Raw genomic sequence first — 26,723 nt, forward strand, 5'->3', positions numbered from 1 at the left:
TTAAAAAATAACAAAACTTTGGCTATACAATTGCTATCATTAATTTCAATTTAGCACATTCAAGGAATTGAAATTGTATTCGAGCTAATATTGCAAGGGTATAATATTTTTTTCGTTGAAGAATATTAGTTTTGAATCATTAGATTATGTGAAAGGTTTTTCTTTTCAAACTCAACAAGAGATAAATTGGTTTCTAATTGATAGTTTCTATAGCGACTTTTAAGCGTAACAAAGAGTGTATATAAATAAAAAATTGGTATGTCGTGAAATATAATTTTTTAAATGTAAACAAATTATTTCGAAAAATCTCATTACTTTTTTTTTAATTCAAAGATAATAAAAAGATAGGATATTTTTTAACATTAGTAGAGAGTTTTAAAATTATTATATAGAAGTTATATCATGGATAAAATCAAAAAATCGAAATCTTATGGAATATTTACATAATATCCGACCATATTTATTGTTTACTTTTTATAGCTAATATAAATAGATGATATACCGACAACACACGATTATACACAAATTATATGTGAATTATATATAAATAACACATCATTAGATTTTTTAATTTAAGTGGTCGGGTGAGCACCTATTTAGGCTGATTTGATAAAGCCAAAAGAAAAATTTGAAATAATTTTAACCAAAGACTAAAAATATAATTAAAGTTCATATGTAGACAATTTTTATTAAAACTCATCCTTTTATAGAGAAATAAATTAATTTTTTGTAACAACAGAAATAATGACATAAAAAATAAGATAAAAGAAAATAAATATTGACAAAAATGTTAGAAAGATCTAAAAACGAGAAATAAAAGATGACAAAAAATTTCTTTTTATGTTTCATCTTTGTTGAATATAAAAAATTTGAAAGTTAATCTCATCGATTTCAAATATATTTTTTTCAAATCAAATACATAGATTATAAGATAAGGATATCTTCGAATATTTTTCTTAATTTACATTATGTGTCATTTTAAAAAAAATCACTATTATTAACAAACTGATATGATATTCGAATTTGAATTGGAATGCAATTTGAGTAGTTTGCATTGAGGTTAAGCCAAGTATGGTGTCGAAAAATAAACTACCTGACAATTTTAAGATAATATATGCAATATTTTATAATAATAATCAACTAATTTAACATTTAATGATTCAAAGAACAAAAGTTTTGTATCTATAGGGTATTAAAAATTTAAATTTTGGGGCTAGAGATATCGATAAACATAAAGTGGAGTCATACTGAAATAAATCCGGCCAAAGAATTATTTAAATTTTTAGATAGCCGATTAAAGTGAATTTTAAATTAAAGATAATATCTTCACTTGCATCATTATAAAGATAATTATTATTATAATAAATATAAAGTTTTAGAAATAAAATTTCAAAATAGAAATATTTTTTGAAAGATAAAATCATATCAAATAAGAGTTCAAGTCGTAATATAAGAGTCACGTAATAATCAAAGAATCGTTTATATCGTGTCAACCTTTGTGCTTTACCATAAATATGAGTTATTATTTTACTTTGTGGCTATTTTTAGGTTCCAATGACACCTATGAGAATAGTGCAAAAACAAAATTATCTCTACGAGAATTGAGAAAATGTTAGTCTTTTTTCATGTAGTGTTTCTTAATTAATATCTGACGATTATCTATAATTATTTAGAAGGTTTAAATGTTACAGTTATTTACATATAATTCAAATAACTCAGATATTTAACATGGTTAATGTCAAATATGAAAATGGAGTAAAAAGATTCACTAGCTAAAGAATTTTTTATATTTTTAGATAGCCAACTAAACCGAGTTTTGAATTAAGAATATTATTTTCAGTTACATTATTATAAAAATAATTATTATTGAAAAATAATATTTTAGAAACTGAAATTTTAAGAAAGAAATATTTTTTAAGAGATATCAACACACCAAATAAGTTTCTTCATTACCAAAAAAAAACACCAAATAAGAGTTCAAGTAGTAGTAAAAGAGTTAAGTCTTATCCAAAGAGTCATTCATTGTCTCAACATTTGATTGTTTGCCATAAATATGAGTTATTATTTTGCTTCCTGATTATTTTTAGGATCCAATGACACCGGCAAGAATGGTATCAAAAAAGAAAAATATAAGGAATATATTGTTAATTTTTTTCATATAGTTAATATCCCATGATTATCTATATTTACTGAGAAAGTGCAAATTTTAAGATTATTCACATATAATTAAAATAATTTAAATATTTGACATAATTAGTTTCCGCGCATCCACGCGGGTACTAATACTAGTTTGTAGTATATATAAGCCTAAGATCCTTTGTGAGTTCCCAGTTAATTGGAGAGAAGTATGGAAAGAAAAGAGTCAGTTCTCTATTGGTCCTAAAGGAATTTATTACTGTAAAATATTTGTAATAGAATTACTGTCTACCACGCAACAAGCCAAAAATTGGTTAGTGGAATTAAATACGTCGGTTCATAATTATTACAAGAAAACATAGAAACTGTTTTTAGGTATATACTATTGCAGAATTTGATTAGTAACTTAAAACAGATTTACAAGCTATGTCAGTGATGTATTCTTCTTCATGTGGTTGTTGCATGAGGTGAAATATAGTCTTGTATAGTCGTGGAAATCCTGGAATCTCCTGGTTTAATCAACCCAGTGTCAAAAATTTGTTCCCCATTCTCGTCTTCTGGCACTGCCAAAAGTATTCCCACCTATTCTCAACTAAATCTGTCTAAAACTCTTTTCAACTCGAATAGTCACGCCTTCGTGATTGCAGCTAACGTCCAGCATAACTCGAAGGGCTTAAGTTGCTGCCTCCATGGAAATCAGTTAAAAGTTTCAGTCAATAATCTTCTCACCAGTCGAAAAGGCATTCCAAACTACAGTTCCAACCAAGTAAAGCCCAACTGAAACCTTAAAGACATCATCCCAAGAACCTGAGGAGCCAGACAACATAAAATAAATTTATTAAATGCACACATGCTTTTGAAGGGCGAAATGTCACTATTAGGTTTCAAAGACTCTAAACACTGTTCTAGCATGACAGCAGATGAAGTGCAGTTGAAGTGCCCTACTGAACAAACTTGACACTGCAACACGATTAAGATCATTCTGTAGCTTCTGAAAGAGCTAATGCTTTGGGTAAACTATGTTTCTAAGATGGTAGTCTTGATCAGCTGAAAGCAACTCTACTCATTAATAACAAGAACAGGTGAAACTCAATAATCACCAAGCATATCACCTAAATAACTGATTGTTGAACGTACAATTTACAGATAATCACTGGCCGCATAATTTAAAGATAGTCACTCTTAAAGAATTAATATATGTTATATAGTTCCAAAAGTGATTCTATTGTGTAAACCATAAGCAATTATTATTTAAAGCGTTGATTTAGTAAAAAGAAATTTTTGAAATCAGGTGAAATTAAAACCAGAAAGCCCATAATCTGTTTACCCCCACATAGTTAGTGATATCTTAGAAGTTCTTGGTAGTACGGTGGACAGAGAGGTCAAACTATCATAGGTCGTTCCCACTGGCACTACAGCCATAAATAAAGAATATCGGCCATCAATTTTGAAGCACAGGCAGCCGAATATTATCCGAGACTAAAATGTGAAGGATGAAGGATACCATGTTGCAAGATGTAACCAGTTGCTGCTGTGCCAAAAACACCAGCCAGCACCCCAGCAGTATTGGATAGTCCAAGTAGTACTCCCTGCAAACATATCATACATTACTCATGTTACCCACAGTATGATATACTATTTATACTAGTGTGCAGCAATAACACATCATAAACAATCCCTTCTTCAGAACATAAGGTAAGTCAAATGGTTACTCCGAGATAGTGGTGGCAAATGGGCGGGTCAAAAATGGGTTGGGTCTCAACCCGCCCATATTTCATACGGGTGAAAAACGAGTTGGGTGTCAAATGGACCGGTTGAATATGGGTTAACCCATATTATATAAGAGTAATATTTTTTCAAGTGCAATTTATAATTTTTTTTTGACATAATCTTAACTAGAATAATATATACTCTTCTTCATTAAAATTTATTCAAATTTGACTATCATATTGTAAACTTAAGTTACTTTTCTACAAAATATGACCTTTTTTTTAACAAGAAAATGTGCTTAATGCACTTCAAGAAATAATCACTAATAATAAATGAAAAGAAAATACTTTTTCTACATCATGAAAAGAAAATACTCATTTTATTAAAATGAAAGAAAATACTTTTTCTACATCATTTTGTTGAAATGAAAGAAAATATTTTTCTACATCATGAAAAGAAAGTATTTTTTGTTGAAATGAAAGAAAATATTTTTTTTTTAAATCATGAAAAGAAAATATTCATTTTGTTGAAATAAAAAAGAAAGTACTCTATCTACAACATGAAAGAATGTACTCTTAATAATATTTCTATTTAGGGTGAGGGTGAGGTGGGGGTGAGGTGGGGGTGAGTGGAAAACTATACAAATTTGCTTCTACTTCTTAAACTATTTTTGGTATTCAAGCATGCATCTAGAAAGAACAAGAACGCTATACAATAGTAAACAATACTTACATTGTTAGAAGGAAAAAAAATACACACACAGTCAACTATAGTGAGAAGAAACTTATGAAGGAAGAAGAGTTGGAATACCTTTATAGCATTTTCAGTTTAAAAATATCATGTATTTTGAGTGAGCAAAAATTGGAAGATAACCTACTAGGCTAACCGATATTTTTATCCACATTTTACCCATGAATATCCATATTTCTACGGGTTGAACCCCAAATTTTACCCAACTTAAATATTACTCATCCAACCCACTAAAATATGAGCGGATTGACAAAATATGGGCTCATTTTGCCAGCACTACTCCCGGATGTTGTTTAAAGCTCATTGGACATTAAGAAAGACCAACAAGAAGGAGAAAGATGAAAAGGTAATACTCACAGAATACCGTGGAGCTATATCCTGATGGTTTGAATACAAACCAGATTGTGAAAACGCATCACTTCCCTGTTTCAAGAATGAAAAAGATGTCAAGGGTGGCAGTATTTAAGCTGAAGCAAGAAGAGATTACATGCCATCAACTACAACTAATATTGACGGAGATCTAAACAACGCAATATTATTAATTCAACTTTTTCAATATTTCCTCCTTGTTAGCACTACTCTATCCATTAACATGAAACAGAACATTCCACAGTGTTAACTCATAAGCAGGCTGACAGATGGTATTTCCTAAAGACTAGATGGAGAAGAGGGGATCGATGGCATCATTTCACATGTCGTACTAGTTATATATCACCAGTTTTCTTCCCTTTTTTTAAAAAAAATCAAGTACATCACCAGTTTTCACTTTTCACAGTTGAAGAATATCAAACGGTTGCTGGAATCATTATAGTTGTTTAATATAAGAAGACAAACCTGACTGCATGACATACATAGAACTGCCATTGCAGGAGAGTCAACATGGCTCAACTGGGTTAAAAAGAAAGCAGGTCCAAGAAATCCTATTGTTTGCATAATCTGCAACAATGATCAAACAAATTCAAAAAAGCTGGTCTTAACATTTTAGATAGGTGAATTTCTTTATTTATACAGCCACTGCTATTTCAAAAACTGGTAAGGAGATAATACATTGACTTTAGCATAGGATGGCCTTATACTAAATATGGCAGCATTTTAAGACTAGGAAGCCATGCAAATAAAACCAAATTATTGGAGTCAAAATTTTCTTCTCTATCTGAGGGCAGCCACGTAAAGTTGAACAGGCAGACAATAATGTGTCACGACTCTAAATAAGAATAATTGTGCTCAGAGGTATCTTTAGAAAACAAATAAAATAGGGTATTGAGCATCTCAAGATCTAACACTGAAGAGCAATAACATCAACCAACAATGGTTATGGTGGAGTAGTAAATACTCCTTCATCCTTAACCAGAGGTCTCGGGTTCGAGCCCTAGGTATAATGTTGCCTTTGTTAGAGCACTTAGCCCCTAAGTGGGACTTCCAGGCATGAATCCGAATTTAGTCGGACCACAATACGGGTACCGGATACCAGGTGGATAACCAGAAAAAAAAAGAAAGAAGAAGAAGTGCAATGACATCGATAAAGGTGTCTAGTACCTTTCTGACTACAGTCACTGATACGCCTTTCCTCACCAGGGAATCTGCAATCCACCCACCAACATTTGCAGAGATTGCCATTGTGAGCCATGGCAAGACAGCAAAAAGTCCTGATTCTGTGAGATGAAACTTTAATACCTGCAGTAGAAATGCTTAAACATGTTTAATAACAGTAAAAGACAATAAAATTATGACCATTTCTAAGTAATAACAATAATTTAATAGTAGAAATCATTAAATGTGGGATGCGACTAAGTATCACGGTTGATGATTTAGAGCCTGTTTGACCAAGCTTCCGGGAGGCTAGAAGTACTTTTTTTGTCAGAAAAAGTACTTTTTCGAAAATTTGATGTGTTTGGCCAAGATAGAGAAGTGCTTTTCAGTAGCACAAGAAGTAGTTTTTCGCTTTTGGGAAGAAGCTACAAATTCTAGCTTCTTTTAAGAAGCAGAAGCAGAAAATTAATTATTTTAAGACAAAAGTATCTTTACTATAAATTTATATTTTTCAAGTTATCCTTCATTAATTTAGCTTTTTTCTTTTCCTTTTTTGTTTCATTCCCTTTTTATTTATTTTATTTCCATCGTATTTTTATTTTCCTTTTCTTATTTTTTTTGAAATAGTATCTCCACTATAAATAGATCTCTTCTTTTATATTGGATTAATTAATTATATTTTTAATTTATATTGAATGATTATATTTAGAGATATTTAAATTATTATATACCTAATATTATTGCTTTGGATAACTGTATTTTATATTGCTTAAAATCTTTAATATATATTTTTACTTTATGTTTTATATTCTAATTAAAAAAAAAAAATTAAATTTTATAATAAATATGTAAATAAATTTTTCTCTTTTAAATAATATACTAATTGTAAACTCAACATTTACTTTCATTTTTTGTAATTTGGCATTCAAAAGTACTTTTTGAAAAAATATCCAGGCGCAATATTCTTATCAAATATTGAAAAAAGTACTTCTCAAATAAATTGGCCAAATACAAACTGTAACTCTGAAAAAATACTTTTTTGGAAAGCAATTTTGAGAGCAAAAACACTTTTCAAAATAAGTAGTTTCTAGCAGCTTGGCCAAACGGGCTCTTAGTGATGGACAAAACTCTGATCCTAATCCTATTCAAGATATTGACAGGTGCGATCCTTCTTTGCTTTTTATCCTTTTGTTTACAACCTTACAATCATTGGACTTCTTTCTCGCACTGCATAAGTAAACTAATTGAATCCCCTTCCCCCTCCCCCACCCCCACACCCAAAAAAAAAAGACTACATATCTCCATATCCAACACTGATAACTTACCTTTCAACATACACTACAAGTTCAAGGACACATTCACCTCTAAGGTTTACATTATTTTCCAATACCTAGTGCAGAACTAAGTTGCTCGGACTCGGGTGCAGGTATCCTATACGGGAACGGATCCGAGTATCGGATTCGGCAAAATCTAAATTTTAAGATTGGGGGTGCGGATCCGGATATGGATACGGGTGCGAGAATTCGGCTAATAAAAAATAGAGCTATAAAAATATTATAATTTTGAGAGATATTCTATGAAAAACTTACATGAATATTGTAGAATTCAATCTTTCATTCTCCAAGATGGACATTATTCTTTCATTCTCCTAAATCTGTTTTATTTTTGATTTTGAGAAATCAAAATCTCAATTTTTCTCCCAAATTTGTCGATGGACTCCGGTCAAAGTGTCTGAAGTCGGTTGACCGTATCCGGGACGTATCCCGCTCCCATCCCCGTCTCATATCCGGACGAGGATGACACCAAAATCGAAGAGTCCACGCAACTTAGGTGTAGAATATTATTACAAAAAAGCAAAATATATAACAAACCCTTAAACTTGTCACAAATATTTATTTAGACACTTCAACTGAGCCTATTACCTATTGAGCACTTAAAATAGTGTAAAAGTGTGTCTATAACACGAAAAATTCAATCCCAGCAAAGAAATAAGTGTGTGAAGCTCAATCACACTTACGTGGCAAGGTAACCAATGAAAGATAGCCATGTCAATAAAAAAGATGCACATTATCTCTTTAGACCGAGCCAACACCTACCCCTCCTCTTCTCCCTCCACAACCACCTTTACCCACCACCTCTGGCCTCTGCCTCCCCTACCTGCTTCCTTCTCAACCACCATAAGCACCACCAAATCACAACCGGTGAACAAAGCATTTCGCATTCACGCAGGGTGTGAGGAAGGGCCGCATACCAAGGGATGTAGTGTAAGCAGCCTACCATAATGCAAGCATCAATGGCTAATTCCATGGTTAGAATTTATGACCTACAGGTCACACGAAGCTATACGGTTGCAACCTCCACATGAAAATCACATCTTTCCTTTTGAAACTTATAGTGAAAATTTTTAAAAAATACAGCACACTATAATCACACTTCTAAGAAAACAAAACCCAAACACCAAATCGGGTCATCATGCCGCTGATGGCTTTCATGATTATCAAATTCAGATTAACCCACAAATTCGTTAGATCACTTCCCTCGTCATTTAGCCTCGACATGCCATATCCCCTTCAGTTCTAGGTGCCCCCACTCCCTATTGCACCCTTGGACTAACGCCATCGCACCCCAACACCCACCTCTGTTTTCTCGGCCAACTAGTAAATATTAAAATAAATTTTAAAGTAAAGCTTAAAATAAAATCAGTTACTATAGTAACGAACAAGTCTATCATCATTAAAGCTAAAGCTTTGACTGGAAAACATGACCCCCAGTCTCTGTCGCCGGAAGATACAAAGGACCCACGAAGGGGTTGGACAACCTTAGATGTTAGTGTTTAGTAAAAATCTTATCTTTAAAAATTTTGAGGTTTTATCTTTGAAGAGAATCTGTAGGAAACCAGCATTGAGAAATTAAGAGGAAGATGAAGGAGAAAGTCAAAGGAAAAAAATATTTGAAAAAAGAAACATTTCAGTTATTCACGGCTTCACGTGCTTGACTCTAGGTGAGATTCACTAATTGTGCCATGTAGGAGTGAGGTGTTCGGTAGACACACTTTGATAGTAATTTGAGTGTTCAACAGGTAATTGGCTCAGTTGAGGTGTCTAAATGAAATTTCGTGACAAGTTTAACGGGTTCTTTATGTATTTGGACTTACAAAAATCTACCATAAAAGGTAGAGTGTATCTTTACAGCCTAAACTGTCCAACCTTACTCTTGAAGATAGATGTGGAACCTTTGATCTTGGTCAATTGTCATGTGTTCGTGAACCAAATTAATGCACTGGGACCCAATATCATATAATAGTAAAAAAAAATGTCATATGTTTATCTCCACTAAATCTTTGGTCTAGCAACTTTCTCGTGAAGAAGATTTTCATAAGTTTATATCTTATTTAAGAATTAGAAAAGTTCATGTTTACACCAAAATTACATATAGGTATCAAAATCGGTATGGTTACAAACTTCGAGGCCTTTCAAGCTACCAATAAGGCTTTACAGTCCGGCGGTGTGTCCAAGAAAAGGGACGTGGGGGCCGTAATGGTTGCACAGAGGACCAAATATCCCATCAAATACCAAACTTACCCAATACCTCCACTCACATATCAGCCAACTCCGAACTACCAAGCACCCTCACCATCATACCAAGCTCCACCACCAACTTATCAGTCACCTCCACCTCCTACATATCAACCTATTTCACCCAGATACTCCCAACCCACACATGTTTATCAAACCTATAATTCTCAGCCATCCCACTATCAATCACCTCCTGCACGCCAAAACTTCCCTAGATCTCGGCCAAATTTCGATTGCAGACCTCTAAAACAATATACATCCATTGTTGAACCCATTGACCAGTTGTGTGAGAGACTCAAAGCCACTGGTTATGTCACCCCCATCTGTGTTGCAACCCCTGAGAACCTTTCTCAGTGGGTTAACCCAAACAAATCCTGTGCATACCACTCCCACATGAAAGGGCACACCATCGATGAATGTCGTTCCTTGAAAGAAAGATCCAGTCTTTAATTGATAACAAGATTATTATGGCAAAGAAACCCGCTCCAAATGTCCGCAACAACCCTATGCCAGACCATAAGGGTGGAGGTATCCACATGATTGGAATAGAAGATGGCTAGGATCCCGAGGGATCGATTGGGTTGATCGCAGAAGGTGATGACCCAAAGAAGCCAATAGTTACCCTTAATCCGATCATAGTCCAGATTCAACCATCTGAGGACGCTGAGGTGAATATGTCTGTGTCACTTATGTTTGAAGCAACGTCATCTACAAAAACACCAACACAAATTGAGGTTGAATTCGTGTCTCCAACAAATGCACCCACACCATTTGAGGTTGCAGTTTTGCCACCCAAAGCACACGCTCCGTTCGGAGTAAGGGTAGCCACACTGATCCTAGTGGCGATGTTGACCATGACACCATTCCATAAAAAGGTTGTACCCTGGGACAATACAGCCGAGGCGAGAAGGAAAGGCAAGGTCAGGTTCGAAGATACTATTGCAACACAGGGCATAACGAGAACTATAGCTGAGTCAAGCAAGTAGGCCTCCAATCAGCCACCCATTATTGAGACAGGTCCAGACGACCTCTAGAGAAAGATACAGGCCAAGGAATACTTGGTCATCGACTAGTTGAACAAAACACCAGCGCAAATCTCCATTCTTGCTTTGCTACAAAATTCTGAGGCATACAAGAATGCTCTGTTAAAGGTGCTGAGTGAAGCATACGTACCAAGAAACATCACTAACATCACTGGTGGGGAAATTGCTAACATGGTAGGACAAGTACTGGAGAGCCATAAGATCACCTTTCATGAGGACGAGCTACCACTTGAAGGGTTGGGGCACAATAAGGCACTGCACATCACCGTGTAATGTGAGGACTATTTCATCACCAGAATCCTAATCGATGGAGGATCCAGTCTTAACATTTGTCCGCTGGTAACACTCAAGAAGTTGGGTAAAGGACTACACGAGATAAAAGACAGAGATATCAATGTGAAAGCCTTCGATGGTTCCCAGAGGTCCACCATTCGGGAGATTATTCTATGCTTGCAGATGGGACCAACATGGTTCGATGTCGATTATTTGGTGATAGATGTGCTAGCATCTTACAACTTACTATTGGGACGGCTGTGGATTCATGCTGCTGGGGTCGTAGCATCAACGCTGCGCCAGACAGTAAAATTCAAATGGAATCACCAGGAAGTGATCATTCATGGAGACGGTAGCAACCCCATATATAGTCGTCAGACCATTCCGGTGATCGGGGGAAGAAGGAAGTAGGGAGGAGAGACTTACCATCACATTGAACGGGTAAATGCTGTTGACAAGGACAAATGGTAGGATAACAAAATCGAGAGTATACTGAATTGGAGTGGGTACGAACTTGGCAAGGGGCTCGGCAAGAACCTCCAAGGAATCACTAAGCCCACAAAACTCAAGAAACATGGCACTACCTTCGGTTTGGGATATGATTACACCTGGGAAGAATTCAACAACTAGTCGCCACTATGGCGTGGTTCTTATTATCCGCTAGAGCAGCCAATACCGTGTCTGGAGCAGACTTTCCAATAGGCTGACATCGTTTATGGGTTAGACGAAGAAGAAACACTTGCAGCGGTAAAGAATTTGTTCCTAGAAGACAATGATATGGACTATTGTGTTGTTCTCGAGGAGGAGGGGGAGGAAGGACCTTCCATACAGGTTGTGAGCAAAGGGGCATGCCTCAACAATTGGACCATCAGGACAACCAGAGCCCGACGAGCCTCGGGCATTACTATTACCTATCTTGATGAACTAATGACTGTGACATGCAATGAGACAACGCAACAAACATACATTGATTCAGAGGAAGATGACATACCCGGCGAGATTGTTAGAGAAGTCGAGAACTTTGAGAACAGACCTAAGTCCAACCTGAACGAGACCAAAATTTTTAACCTAGGAGATGTAGAAAACGTCAAGGAAACACAAATCAACGTTCACCTATCGCCATCAGAAATGAAAGAATACACAGAACATCTAAAAGAATATGAGGACATATTCGTCTGGTCGTATAATGACATAACTGGTCTGAGTACATCTATTGTGGCTCATAAACTGCCAATCAATCCGACATGTCCGCCAGTAAAGCAAAAGCTCAGAAAGTTCAAGCCTGATATGAGTTTGAAAATAAAAGAAGAAGTCACTAAGCAAGTCAGAGCTAAGGTTCTCAATGTAGTAGAATACCCAGCATGGTTAGCCAACATTGTGCTAGGGCCAAAGAAGGATGGGAAGGTCAGAGTCTGTGTCGACTACCGGGATCTCAACCGGGCCAGTTTGAAAGATGACTTCCTTTTGCCGAATATACACATCCTAATTGACTTTTGCGCCAAGCATGAGTTGCAATCATTTGTAGATTGTTTCGCTGGTTATCATCAGATCTGGATGGATAAAGAAGAAGCTAAGAAAACGGCTTTCATTACGCCGTGGGGAATGTATTGTTACAAGATGATGCCATTCGGCCCGAAGAATGTAGGGGCCACCTACAAGAGGGCCATAACTACCATTTTCCATGCTATGATACATAAGGATATTGAGGTATATGTAGATAATGTCATCATCAAGTCCAAGGAGGCCATTGATCACATGGAAGATTTGAGGAAGTTCTTCAATAGATTGCGAAGGTACAACCTGGAACTGAATCCCACGAAGTGCGCATTTGGGTTCTTGCTGGAAAATTGCTTGGGTGGTTTATTGTGAGTCGCAAAGGAATAGAACTGGATCCATCAAAAGTCAAATCTATTCAAGAATTGCCACCGCCAAAGAATAAGAATGATGTGATGACTTTCTTGGGAAGACTTAACTACATCTATCAGCTAATCTTTAAGATGTTGAAGAAGGATGTCACTACCAAATGGACTGATGACTGCCAGAAGGCCTTCGACAGAATCAAGGAGTACCTGTCAACACCACTAGTCATGGTCCCGCCTGAGCCAGGTAGACCCTTATTACTCTACCTTGCAGTATTGGATGGAGCTTTCAGTTGCGCTATGGGGTAGCATAATGAAATGGGGAGGAAGGAGTAGGCCATCTATTATCTCAGTAAGAAGTTCACCATGTACGAGGCCTAGTATTCTCTATTAGAGTGCACCTGTTATGATTTAACTTGGGTAGCTCAGAAGCTGAGGCACTACTTCTGTGCCGATAATACATATCTCATATCAAGGATGGACCCCTTGAAGTACATCTTTAAGAAGCCCATGCCCACTGGCAAGCTAGCCAAGTGGCAAATCCTGTTAAGTGAGTTCGATATTATTTATGTAACTCAGAAAGCGATCAAGGGACAAGCACTAGCAAACCACCTTGCTAAGAATCCCGTGGATAGAGAATACCACCTCTAAAAACGTACTTTCCTAATGAAGAGGTATCATTCATAAGAGAAGACATTGTAGAACCCTATGACAGTTGGAGAATGTTTTTCGATGGAGCAGCGAATTTCAAAGGAGTTGGCATAGGAGCTGTCCTAGTATCAGAAACCGGTCAACATTATCCGGTGTCCGCCAAACTCAGGTTCTCATGCACCAACAACATGGTCGAATATGAAGCTTGCATCCTAGGGCTCAAAATGTCCATTGACATGAATTTCAAGAGTTATTAGTGATTGGAGATACAAAATTACTTATACATAAGGTACGAGAAGAATGGGTAACCAAAAACTCCAAGATACTCCGTATTTGCATCATGTACATGAACTCAGGAAAAAGTTCATGAAGACGGAGTTCCAACATGTTCCCAGAGTCCAGAATGAGTTCGCCGATGCATTGGCTACCCTGTCATCTATGATACAACATCCGGACAAGAATTTCATTGATCCCATTCCAGTAAAATTCCATGATCAGCCAGCTAACTGTGCCCATGTTGACGAAGACGCAGACGGAAAGCCATGGTTTTATGATATCAAGGAATATTTGGCAAAAGGAGAGTACACAGAGCTTGCAAACACTACTCAAAAATGCACACTTCGGAGGTTGTCCAACAATTTCTTTCATACCGGAGGAATCATATATAAGAGGACTCTCGATTTGGGATTACTAAGGTTTGTCGACGCAAAGGAAGCATCCACGTTACTATAAATAATTCATGCTGGGACATGCGGTCCACATATGAACGGTTTTGTTTTAGCAAAGAAGATACTCCGAGCAGGTTACTTTTGGATGACCATGGAAACGGACTACATCCAGTATGTCCGGAAATGCCACTACTGTCAGATACATGCAGACATGATAAAGGTACCTCCAAATGAGCTTAATACAACAAGCTCGGCATGGCCGTTCGCCGACAAGGGGATGGATGTTATTGGACCAATCGAGCCTGTCGCCTCCAATGGACACATGTTTATTTTAGTAGCCATCGACTATTTCACCAAGTGGGTAGAAGCAACATCTTACAGAGTAGTAACTAAGAAAATTGTGGCAGACTTTGTTTGCGACCGTATTGTTTGCCGATTCGGGATTCCAGAATCAATCATTACTGATAATGGCTCCAACCTCAATAGCGACTTGATGAAAGCTATGTGTGAAACTTTCAAGATCAGACACAAGAATTCCACAGCCTACATGCCTCAAATGAATGGAGTTGTAGAAGCTGCCAACAAGAATATCAAAAAGATATTAAGGGAAATGATAGAAAAGCAGAAACAGTGGCATGAGAAGTTATCATTTGCTCTATTGGGGTATCGCACCACAGTCTGCACATCAACCAGGGCAACCCCCTATATGCTGGTTTATGGTACAGAGATTGTCATTCTCGCTGAAGTAGAAATTCATTCCGTAAGGATCATACAAGAAGCTGAGCTTGATGACACAGAGTGGGTAAAAAGTCCTTATGAGCAACTAGCCTTATAAACAGAAAGAGAATGAACGCATTCTGCCATGGTCAACTATATCAGAAAAGAATGTCCAGAGCCTTCAGCAAAAGAGTCAAGTCAATACAGTTCACACCGGCACAGCTGGTGTTAAAGAAAAATTTTCTACATCATGATGAAGCCAAGGGGAAGTTCTCCCCCAACTCACAGGGTCCATACATGGTTCACTGGGTTCTAACAGGAGGAGCCCTCATACTCGCACAAATGGACGGTGAAATTTGGCCAAAGCCGATTAATTCGGATGAAGTCAAGCGTTACTATGTGTAATCTTTATACTTCCCCTATATATGATGTAAATTGAACTATACCTGACCTGATTCTCGTTTAAGAGGGGATACGTAGGCAGACCTATGGGTTCGGTTACAATTCAATAAAAGTTTCATTTCCCCCCGCAATTGGAAACTAGGGTAGAATTTTGAGGAGGACCCTCAAAATTTTGAAATAATTTCAGCCGATCATCGCAAGCAATAGCCAGAAGAATCAATCCATTAAACTGGGGCAGAATTTTGAGGAGGACCCTCAAAATTCTGTAGCAAGAAAGGTTGCAATGTCCCGAACCACGTCACAGTCATCAGTTCATCTAAAAAAACCATTTTAATTATACATTTGTGGCATACTTTTACAAAAATCATGCATTTTTATTATCGGAACTGCTTTGTTTAGCAACACTAACCCAATGATACATACAATATCTCCAGATCAAAGTCAAGCAGGTCAAGCAAAGCCAGCGGGGATACAAACTAACCTCCCCCTTACAAAACTCATAATTTTTCTTTGGATGCAGGCACTAGGATTGCAAAATCATTAAACATACTATATACTAATGGGATAAACATTATTCAGAAATACAACTCTTCGAACCGTCACACTGACCAACATTTGCTACCCGCACACGCCAGTGATGCTCCGTCTGTCACAATGCTCTCAATAATCACGACATCGCAATCTGCTATCAACCAAGAAAACTCTACTATCACTCGTTATTTGCATTCTTGCATAAGGCTACCATTCTGCCTTCCGAGACTAAACGTTGTCTCCATCTACATTCTTGCATAAGGCTACCATTCTGCCTTCCGAGACTAAATGTTGTCTCCATATGCATTCTTGCATAATGTTACCTTCCTGCCTTCCGAGACTAAACGCAGTCTCCATTTGCATTCTTACATAAGGCTACCTTTCTGCCTTCTGAGACTAAATGTCGTCTCCATCTGCATTCTTGCAAAGGCTACCTTTCTGCCTTCCGAGACTAAACGCTATCTGCCTTTCTATCTTCTGAGACTAAACGCTATCTCCATCTGCATCTTTCATAAGGATACCATTTTGCCTTCCGAGGTTAAGCTCTACCTCCACCTGCATTTGCACCTTTGCACAAGGCTATCATTCTGCCTTCTGAGGCTAAGCTCTGCCTCCAATTTTCTTCGAAACTAAGAACTATACCAAGCACTATTTATTTCGCTTTTCTTATGGGCTAGGCTCTTCCCTTCAATCCGCAAGACTAAGCTTTGTCTTGTCCGCATCATGCTATTACTTCCTTCATGGGCTAAAATATCGTCAACTCATCCGAAGGCGTCATTGTTCGGAGGCACCATCTTCATAGCCCTAGAACATTATTTCAGGGCCTACAAATCCATTATCATACACTTCATGGCTCATGACGTCATGGTCTAAGGACGCCATCCTAACCGTCCAAAGACAACATTCATGGTCCGACCGGAATTTGTATCATGTTTAAATTTATGCACAGTATATGCTTGTTTTGCTTCTATTTGCAGGTAAACCGGCGAGCAACGACCATCCCGACAGGAGCAATCCCGCTCCAATTCCCTTAGCCATATCAAATCTTAACCATTCCCACAAGTCGTCCACTCATCCCGCCCTGGATATTGCATCCATCTTTGAAACCGCTTCATCGGTATACTCTGTCGATGGATCCTGAACTACATATGACCTGATTTCTGTAAAACCAGGGATATATAGGCAGCTCAAAAGCCAGGGTGCGGCCTACACCTCTTCAAATCATTTCGCTCGGTCAAAATTGGCCATCATATCTTTACCCGACAACTCTTTCATTCTTCCCGGGTAAAGAGGGGCAGCTGTTGATATCCAATTTTTCTCTATATATTTTTAATATGCAAAATAACTTCAAAATGTCATATATATGTATATGTAAGCATATCCAAGTGTTTTATCATTTTTCCATACTTTTTAAAGGTTTTTAAATCAATCTATTTCCCTTTTTATCCATAAAATCCCGATAATTACTTTCAAAATTATATTTTTGGTAATTCATCTATTAGATTTTTATTTTTATTCAAAAATATAGCTAAGGTAATTTTTACATATTTTTACAATTTTATTTAGTATATTTTAAAGCTAATTGCATAATAGCCATTTTAAGGTTTAATTGTATTCTATATTCATAAAATTAAGCCCTGTATTTTTAAATTATTAATTGTATATTATAAATCATTTTAGTTCTTTCAATGTATTTCAAGAATTACTTTTACTATTTTTTATAAATTTAAAAGGGGAAAATTGACTATTTAAATAATAGCCCAATTGCATTTAAATTGTAGCCTAAATCAGACCCCAAATCAGACCCAATTTACCCGGCCCAATTTCATTTAAACCCGACCCCTAACCCAGTTTAACTGGCCCAACCCGAATTCCACACCTACCCTTTTAAATCTAGGCCGTTGATCATTTAGATCAATGACCACTATTTACCATTTTAACCCTGAACGACCCCTAAACCTAACTCATTTCCCACCACCCGCTGCCTCTGATTCCCTTCCCTCTCAATTCTCTCTGCAACCTCACATGAACCCAAGCCATCTCCATCTAATTCCACCCTAATCCACCTCAACCACTGCCTAATACATGGCCTCTCACGGCCATTTGAGATGTGCATCGACCTCCTATGGCTCCTGAGTGTTTGTTTCTAGGGTTTCATGGTCAGACCTCAAAGGAATCTGGTCCAGTCCTTACTCGACTTCTGTTCATGGCCTTTCTCCGGCCATCCATGACCTTTCTCCGGTCATTCATGTCCTTTCAAGGCAGATCCTTGACTTTTCTGGTTAGATCGGTAACTCTCAAGGTCTTTCTCATCTTTTAAGGGTTTTCCGAATCCCTAATCTTTAAGATCTTGCAATTTTCTTCAGATCTATCTTAGACCTGTGTTTACTATGAACTTCTTAAGTGCTTTCTCGAAGGTTCTTTAATTTTTCTTTCAAAACGACTCTTCATTTTTTCGACGATTAGGGTTTTCCTTTATGTTTTTCAAAAGAGCTCTTCTCTTATTTTAATGTTGTCTGTGATTTTGCTATATTTAAAACGATATGCTCATGTTGTTCTTCTATCTATTTCAGCATGTTAAAAACCCTAGTTCATTTTTGGTCTTATCCGAGTTCTGAAATTGTTTGCTTAAATTTGTGCTTATTTTAAGTTCTTCGTTTATGACTCTCTTTTCCTTGTTTGACTCATCTGATTTTGAGTTCTTATCATCTCTTAAATTCGACTACTGTTGTAGCCCTAATTTCCTAGAATTTTTGCCTCACTTGTTACTGTGAAAACTTTACTTGTTTCTGACTCTCTTTACCTGTTACTATGTTCTTCTTCACTATTAATTCTATGTGACTACTTGATCTACCTGACTATTGTGCTTCGAATATTTTCTTGCTACTGAACCCTAGCTTACCCCTACTACTTCTGTATGTTTGTGTTGCTTCTTTTTGTCAAAATGTATAACTCTACATGCTTGTTCATCCTTTGCTATTTATATGGTGAAGTGCATAATCATGTTCCTTTCTTGATTGATCTTGATTTCATCGATCTTCCGACTAATTGTAAAAGGTTTTCTTACGAGCCCTAATTTTTACTCAGCTGTTTAAAATTAATTGATTCCTTTCTTTTACTGTGATGTTTTACCTTGCTAAATCCTTTCCCAAAATAAGCCTATTTTTTACTTAGACTTGGTTATTTACTTCATACTTTTACTACCCCTTTATATGGCAATAATCAATCTGTCCCCAAACTGATTTTTTCCTTAATCAAACATGTTACTACCCGTTAAACAGTGATTCCTTAATTAAAGGGAATCACTTTTGTTAATTAATTCTGATTGTGATTATTTCCATGTTTGTGTTTAAGACTTTACCTCTTCTTCACTCATTTGTAAAACTATAAATACCCACCCCCTCTTTTTTCAAAGACACGAACAATTTGAGTTCAAGAACGCACACTTACACTCAAAACTTTCTCTCTTTTTCTCTCCTACTACTTGTGCTACTGCTTTTGTCTAGCCGGCTGAAAGCTAAGGCTAGACTGTGGAATTTTGCTTACTTTTCCTTTCTGCACTTTGCTTCTCTACTGGTATGTCCTAGTTAATTATCAAGCATCAACAACAACATGTTTCTTTAATTGTTCCAACTACTCTCATTCTTGTCTACTTCTGCTTATGTTTCTGCAGTCAAGTTACATTAATAACATGCTGAAATATGTTCCCTTCCCCTTTTAAATTAATGCTCTTCTATGTGTAGCATCCCAAACCCCATATCTCCTCTATGTGTTTGTGTTCCTTTGGTTGGTTTGTGGCCATGCCAGCATCACCTATTGTTGTGCATGACCAAACCAGACCCCTGCTGGGTTATGTGCTTCAAAACAATGTATTCCCAAAACCCCTTTGACCCCTTTTATGACTATTAATTCTGTGTTTTGATCATTGCCAACTGATTTTAAACACTTCTGCTACTGATTACCTTCAAAAAATGGACTTACTAGTCCAGTTTTAAACAAACTCTTTTTTGTTTAAAAAAAACTGTGTGTTATGCACTTCCACTATATTCTTAGAACCTAGGTTATGCCCTCTTGTGTGAGCCTTGCCTTGGGACCCTTGAGCTCGCTTTGAACTTGGACACATAAGGGTTGGCCCTTCCACACTGCACTTATTTCTGTATGGTTATGCAAACCTGGGTGTAAGCACTGCCCGAGGTCCCTTAAGACCCTTAGGGAACTTTGACACACCCAGGTTTGAGAAAGGCTTTGAAACAACACGGGCATTTGAGGTAGTTTATTCCATAACTCAGAGAGGAAGTCAAGAATCAGGCTTCCTATGGTTGTAACTTCTTATTTTTGCACTTTTCTGATGTAATTCAGTCATTTTTGGTCTGTAATAATTTGTAACAAATATTGGGGTTGGCTAGTGAAAAGGGATGGGGTGATTATGCATGTTTTAGCTATTAGAATGGTAGATAACATGATTATAGAATCTGTTTAATAAATTCTACATGTTTTACTTCCACACTTAGACACCATGCCTATAGGGTCTAAATGGCTATAATCAGACATCATGCCAACAAGGTTAAAATCACCTTTGAAATTAGATGTCATGCCTATAAGATCAAAAAAATCAATTTTTCATAGAAATCATGCCTATAGGAATTTCGCTATGATCAAATGAATCCTGCCTGCTTCACTTTATGTTCAATTAGATACCATCCGTATAGGACCAAAATCAGCCTTTAATACTTAGATACCATGTCCGTAGGAATTAAAATCAGCTATAATAGAGATCATGTCTATGGGATCTAAAGCCAGTTTAGTTAAAAAATTGGTTTGACTCATACAGTTCTGAATCACTTTAAATAACCCGCTCTTTGAAATTAATACGTTTAAAAAGAATGCCTATAGGATCCAAATCGCTCATTTCAAATTGTTTACTATTTTACTACACACCCTTAATCAGTAATAGATATCATGCTCACTACTGCGCCTAGGCAAGCCTTAGGTAATAATCTTAAAACTGATCTCGCCTTTGTTTAATTAGCACTGCTACAACCAGCAGGCAGGCCTGATTCGGACTTCTTATCTGAGTTATGTAATAAATTGGTCTAGTTTAACGATTAAAACACCCTACCTTAGTAATTTAAATTCTGACCCCAACTGTGTTTAAGTCATACTATTTATATGCTTTGTCTACGGAGGTATATATGAGCCTCTTAATTGTTTATGTGTTTCCCCTTTAAATGCAGTCCTACATGTTTTGTCTGTCGCCTTAGCCTTTTACCTTTAAAACCTAAGAGTCAGCCTAAATCCTCCCTCTTATAGGAATAATAGTCCTAATTCCTCCGGGACTAATAGGAATGGGATGGATAATAGCATGCAATAGAGGTCGAGACTAATCCGCGCTTTAATATCTTAACGGGGTGGGAAGGGTAGATATGGATATGATGACAGGTGCGCTAATACCACGTGTATCACCTCTTCTAAGGAGTGTCATACTGGGTATCGCATTGATGTGATCCATATTATAAACAAACCTAATACTCCCCCTCCTTTTTATATTCTCAAGTATTTGTAAAAATGTAACTCCTTTTTAAAATTTGCATTTTAATGATTGTCTTCAAACTCTTATGTGTTTAAACTCAAATCCCCTACTATTTGAGCTTATACTTGTCTATTTGCTGACTGTACAAATTTACAAAATTGTCTGGCCGGGAACCACGCTAGTGGATCCTGAGCAGTGCCTAACACATTCCCATTAAGATTATTTCAAGCCCTTACCCTATCACTGGTTATCAAACAAACTTAGAAATGAACCCTATAGGTGTCCTAATGCACCTTAAGTCATTAGGTGGTGACTCTTCAAAATGCAAACCCCGTTCCCAAAAGGAATGAGTTGTCCTATACCCAAAAATGTCATAAACCTGATTTTCTGACGAAAAGGAGGGAAAAAGGAGACGCGACAGACGTTGGGTGTGATTCAGATCAAGTTCGGCTTCATTTTTGACTTTGTGGGATTGCTCATGTTCAATTATCTGGTTTCATTTAGGTGAATGGTGAAAATGTTCTACATGTTCGCGAGAGTTGGTCCGTGATTGTGGAGCTTTGTTCAGTGATATTACGCGAACGCGTGTGTGGTACCGCGTTCGCGAAGAAGGAAAGGGGAGGCCTAGAAGCCCACACGTTTGTTCTTCGCGATCGTGAGAGGGAGACTGTGATCATGTAGATTCGAATTTTTGTGCATCACGTTCACAAAGGTCATATTTTAGGGCAGCATCCTTTTGTTCATCGTGATCGCGAGGGACCTTTCGTGATTGCGAAGAGGAACCTTTGGGCAGTAGAGATTTAATTTAAAAATCGAGGGTTTGGACCTATTTTTAATATTTTGTGCTAGAGAGCTCGGGTTTAGGAGATTCTTGAAGGGATTTTTATGGAGTTGATTGGGGTAAGTAATTCTAATTCGGATTTGGTTAATATACATGAATCTATTATTGTTTTTACCATTTGATTAGAGTTTTGGGTTTGAAAAATTGGGGAAACTTTTAGAAACTTCATAAACTATATTTTGAGGATTGGAAAGGCGATTTGATGTCAAAAATGAATGCTTTTGGTATGGTTGGACGCATTATGGAATGGTTGTTCGAATTTTGTAACTTTTGTCAGATTCCAAGATGCGCGCCCGGGTTAGACTTTTTGATTTGGTTAAAGATCTTAGCTTTATCATTTGGAATCAATTCCTATAACTTTTATTTATAGTATTACGTCATTTTTGCTAGATTCTAGCCTTTTGGAGATTGATACATGTGGGAAGAGCTTGCTAGTCGAGTAATTTGATTTGCTTAAGGTAAACATCTTATCTCAACTCGGTGGGGGAACTATTTTCAAGAATTACGTTGATAGCTACGCGTTATTGGGTGCGCACATGCATAGGGTTGAACCCATGTGCGGACACTAGGGTTATTTATTCATGTTCAAGTTGTGCTCAAGCTCTTATAAGCCTAGAATTTGACTGTTAAACCTCAAGTTATGATGCCTCGGACATTTATGACATTGTTGTGAACTATTTGAGCCATGTTTGAGCCTACATAAGGGCTTAATCCCTGAATGAACTGATAGATGTTACTTCTTGATGAGATTGTCGGTTTGAGATATGATAGTACACTTGCACCTGACTAAACTTTAGCATGTCGTTTATACCAGTCCAAGAGGATGAGATTTGTTATTCAGTCATTTCATACATGTATTCATGTTTATTTGCTCATGTATGATGTGATCGAGTTGGGTGCCTGTGACCATGTCAGGCGAATTGTGTTCTAGTGCCTATGACCATGCCAGGAAGATTGTATTTGTTGGCATGTGAGTTGTTTGTGTGGATGTAAATATCGATATTATTAGCACGTGAGTTTTCCGTGCAGCACGTGAGTTCTCCATGTGTGTTCTATTATTAACACATAAGTTGTTTATGTATCACATGAGTTGTCCGTGCAGCATGTGGATACGGATCCATCCCCTAAGGTCACCCTCTAATGTTTCTCTCATGATGTGTACACGCGATTATTGAGGAACTGATTAGTTATTTGGTACGGATATGGAAAGGTTGATTAACATTGGCCAGTGTTTTGTTTGCATTTTGCATTTCATCTTTATTTGAAATTTCCTTGATCATTTATTTGATTTAACTGAACATCATCTCTATATGACAAGATATTGACTGAGCGGGATATTTAAGAAAATGTACACATACACACAAATGTTTTTCTTACTGAACTTTGTGATTGATTCAAATATTGTTTTGTACCAATTTAAAAGATGAAACTGCATATGTGATATCCAGCAGCATTTGAAAATTCGTGTTTCTCTTACATCGCCATGTTTATTTACGATACTTATTGAGTACATTGGGTTGGTTGTACTCATACAATACTTTGCACTTAATTGTGCAGATCCAGGTGTGGGTACCAGTTATCAACAGTAGGCTTGCTTGTTGGACTATCTGCTACAAACAAGGTAGAGTTGTATCCTTGGTCGCAGTTTGAATTGTCTTTTTCTTTCATACTATTTTTACAGTTCGGATAGTGTATTTATTGTTCAGTTTTAGAATTATATTCCACTTATAGGCTCATGACTCCGTACTTAGCAGTTTTTGGGGACTTTGTATAGTAGTTTTATTGTACTAAGACTTCAGACTTATGCTATTTCTATAAATTTCATTATTTTGTTGCCTTTGTTATCATGTTTCGTCTTGCCTAACCGGATGTTAGGTGCCATAATGACGGGTAGGGATTTTCGGTCTCGACAAGTTGTTATCTGAGCCCTAGGTTCATACGTATTACGAGTTAAGAGCAGGTTTAATAAAGTCTTGCGGATCAGTACAAAGACGTCTGTACTTATCTTTGAGAGGTTACCAAACCCATAAGAAGCTTCACTTTCTTATATTCTTGTCATGCAGATTTATTAATTCTGAGAAAAAGTTATATTATTCTAATCTCTCACAGATGGTAAAGACACATGCTACCGGATCGGGCAAACGACTACAAGTACCACCAGCTAGGGCCGCAGTAGAGGCCGACATGCAGCTCGTACAACAGCTAGAGAAGCACATGTGGATCCACCAGTTGCTCCACCTTAGGAGCAGATACCTGATGTCACACCTCCTTTTTACCTACACCTCCGGAAGGGAGTTTTTTCTAACTTAAAGTGACAATCGAAACGGAATTTATTTATTTATTAACTTCAGAGTCACCACTTGGGATAATTATATGGTGTCCAAAGTCACCGGTTCAAATCCTGAATCAAGGAAAAAATTGACTCTGTTTTACAGTCCGGGAACACAGAAATCCGGGTAAGAAATTCTGTTAATCCGAGAGAAGGTATTAGGCATTTCCGAGTTCCGTGGTTTTAGCACGGTCGCTCAACTGTCATAATTGGCCTATTATCTGATTTTAATACATGTTTTAGACTATGGTTCAATTTTAACTTTATAACCGCTTTAATTTAAATATATTTATTTTTTAGGAAGATCCAACGTCATCTAAAATACATATTGGACCACGTCACATAAATGCACCTGCGGTCTACGACACATTTCATCTAATGCTGTTGAGATTTTGATTTGGGTCGCATAAATGCACACCCGAGTTTAAGGAAGTAATTTTTAAATAGTGCGCCTAAAGCAACTACGCACTTTCAAATTTGTGAGGGCAATGAAAAATTCAACTAAATGGCACGCCTCGATTTCCAAGGAGTTAGTATTAGTTACATGAGGGCCATGGGTTACGAATTGTCTTGTGAATGGCACACCTCCCATTATTGAATATTACATTAAGCATACAAATATTACCACGGAAAACAATGCTGAACCCACTACTACTCAGAAAACGAAAAATAATCCTCAAGTTACAGAAATTCATGAAAAATTAATAGTGAACGATAATAAACTACTCCCTCTGTTCCAGTTTATGTGAACCTATTTCCTTTTTGATCCATTCCAAAAAGAATGAACCCTTTCTAAATTTGGTAACAATTTAGCTTAAAGTTACAACTCAACCCTTAATGAGAAGCTTTTATAACCACACAAATACTCTGGGCCCCATTTGAACTTGTTTAGGACCACAAATTCCAAAAGTCTTCATTTTTTTCTTAAACTCCGTGCCCAGTCAAACAGGTTCATATAAATTGGAACGGAGGGAGTAACACTAAAGGAAAGAACACATATTATCACATTATACCGTACATTAACAAATGACGAATTTCCACAAATGTGAGTAGTCGGCTAAGAAACAAATATCAGAAGCAATCATAACCAAACCCAACCCTTCACTTTCAAACCCAATTTGGCAATACATGGTCTATGACAAAATTCTTCAATAGATAACTACTACTACTACAATGAATTTAGACAAAATAAACTATAACCAAGAGATCAACATAATATCAACCAATATAATATAAAAGAAAATTTTGAAAAAAAAAACATAGAATCTTACTACAAATATCAAAAGGCATCTAAAGTCCAAAACAGAGAACTATATACTTGATCAAAACATAAATATTACTCCCTCTGTTCCAGTTTATGTGAATCTATTTCCTTTTTGGTCCGTTCCAAAAAGAATGAACCCTTTCTAAATTTGGTAACAATTTAGCTTAAAGTTACAACTTTACCCTTAATGAGGAGCTTTTATAACCACACAAATACTCTGGGTCCCATTTGAACTTGTTTAGGACCACAAATTCCAAAAGTCTTCAGTTTTTACTTAAATTCCGTGCCCAGTCAAACAGATTCACATAAATTGGAACGAAGGGAGTATTCCAACTAGAACAACGAATTAAGCATTTAAACATTGACATAGAATCTGAAATAAGATCGAACCTTTACAGTTGCAGTTATTCTCAAATCATCAAGCAAACGACAACCTCGAATAGGAAACCAAATGACTTGCCGGAACCTCAACGAACCTCGAATAAACGGGAAGATAAAGTCGGATCTTTGCTGCGTTTATGGGTGTATTTCATAGGGCTAATGATGTTGCGTTTTTATTGTTTCGGAGCTGTTTTTCATGGATTTTAGCTGCTGTTTTTTTGGGGAGATGGAACCGATCTTTTAGGTGGCGAGAAAGATAGGTTTAAGCGACCTTGAATAGCTCTTGCTGCTGCTGCTGCATTTTCATTGTTCCCAGCTGCTGTGCACCTCTATTTTTGGGATCGCAACTGTTCTTTATGTGTAGGGGAAGAAGAATATCCAAACAAAAAAACAAAACACAAAAAAAAAGAACGGAATTTTAGAGTAGAGGAATCACTATTTAGAGAGAGAGGAATTTTGGAGAGTTCAGCCGTGAGTTCTCTTCGTTCTCCCTATATCCATGTGTGTGTGCCTTTTTCCATTAAAATCAAGAG

The 26,723-nt window shown here is 36.8% G+C and overlaps 1 protein-coding gene across 1 annotated transcript; it reads right to left on the reverse strand.

The window, feature by feature from the left end:
• Positions 1–2,371: 2,371 nt before the first annotated feature.
• On the reverse strand, positions 2,372–26,674 carry LOC104226752 (probable anion transporter 1, chloroplastic). Its single transcript, XM_070160634.1, has 6 exons — positions 26,200–26,674; positions 6,133–6,270; positions 5,431–5,532; positions 4,954–5,019; positions 3,641–3,725; positions 2,372–2,943 (listed from the first exon to the last, which is right to left on the reverse strand). The coding sequence occupies exons 2-6, from the start codon at positions 6,211–6,213 to the stop codon at positions 2,846–2,848; spliced, it is 432 nt and encodes a 143-aa protein (XP_070016735.1). The 5' UTR covers positions 6,214–6,270; positions 26,200–26,674; the 3' UTR covers positions 2,372–2,845.
• Between the last annotated feature and the right edge of the window lie 49 nt (positions 26,675–26,723).

Source organism: Nicotiana sylvestris, chromosome 10 (assembly GCF_000393655.2).
Source record: "Nicotiana sylvestris chromosome 10, ASM39365v2, whole genome shotgun sequence".
Taxonomy (NCBI): Eukaryota; Viridiplantae; Streptophyta; class Magnoliopsida; order Solanales; family Solanaceae; genus Nicotiana; species Nicotiana sylvestris.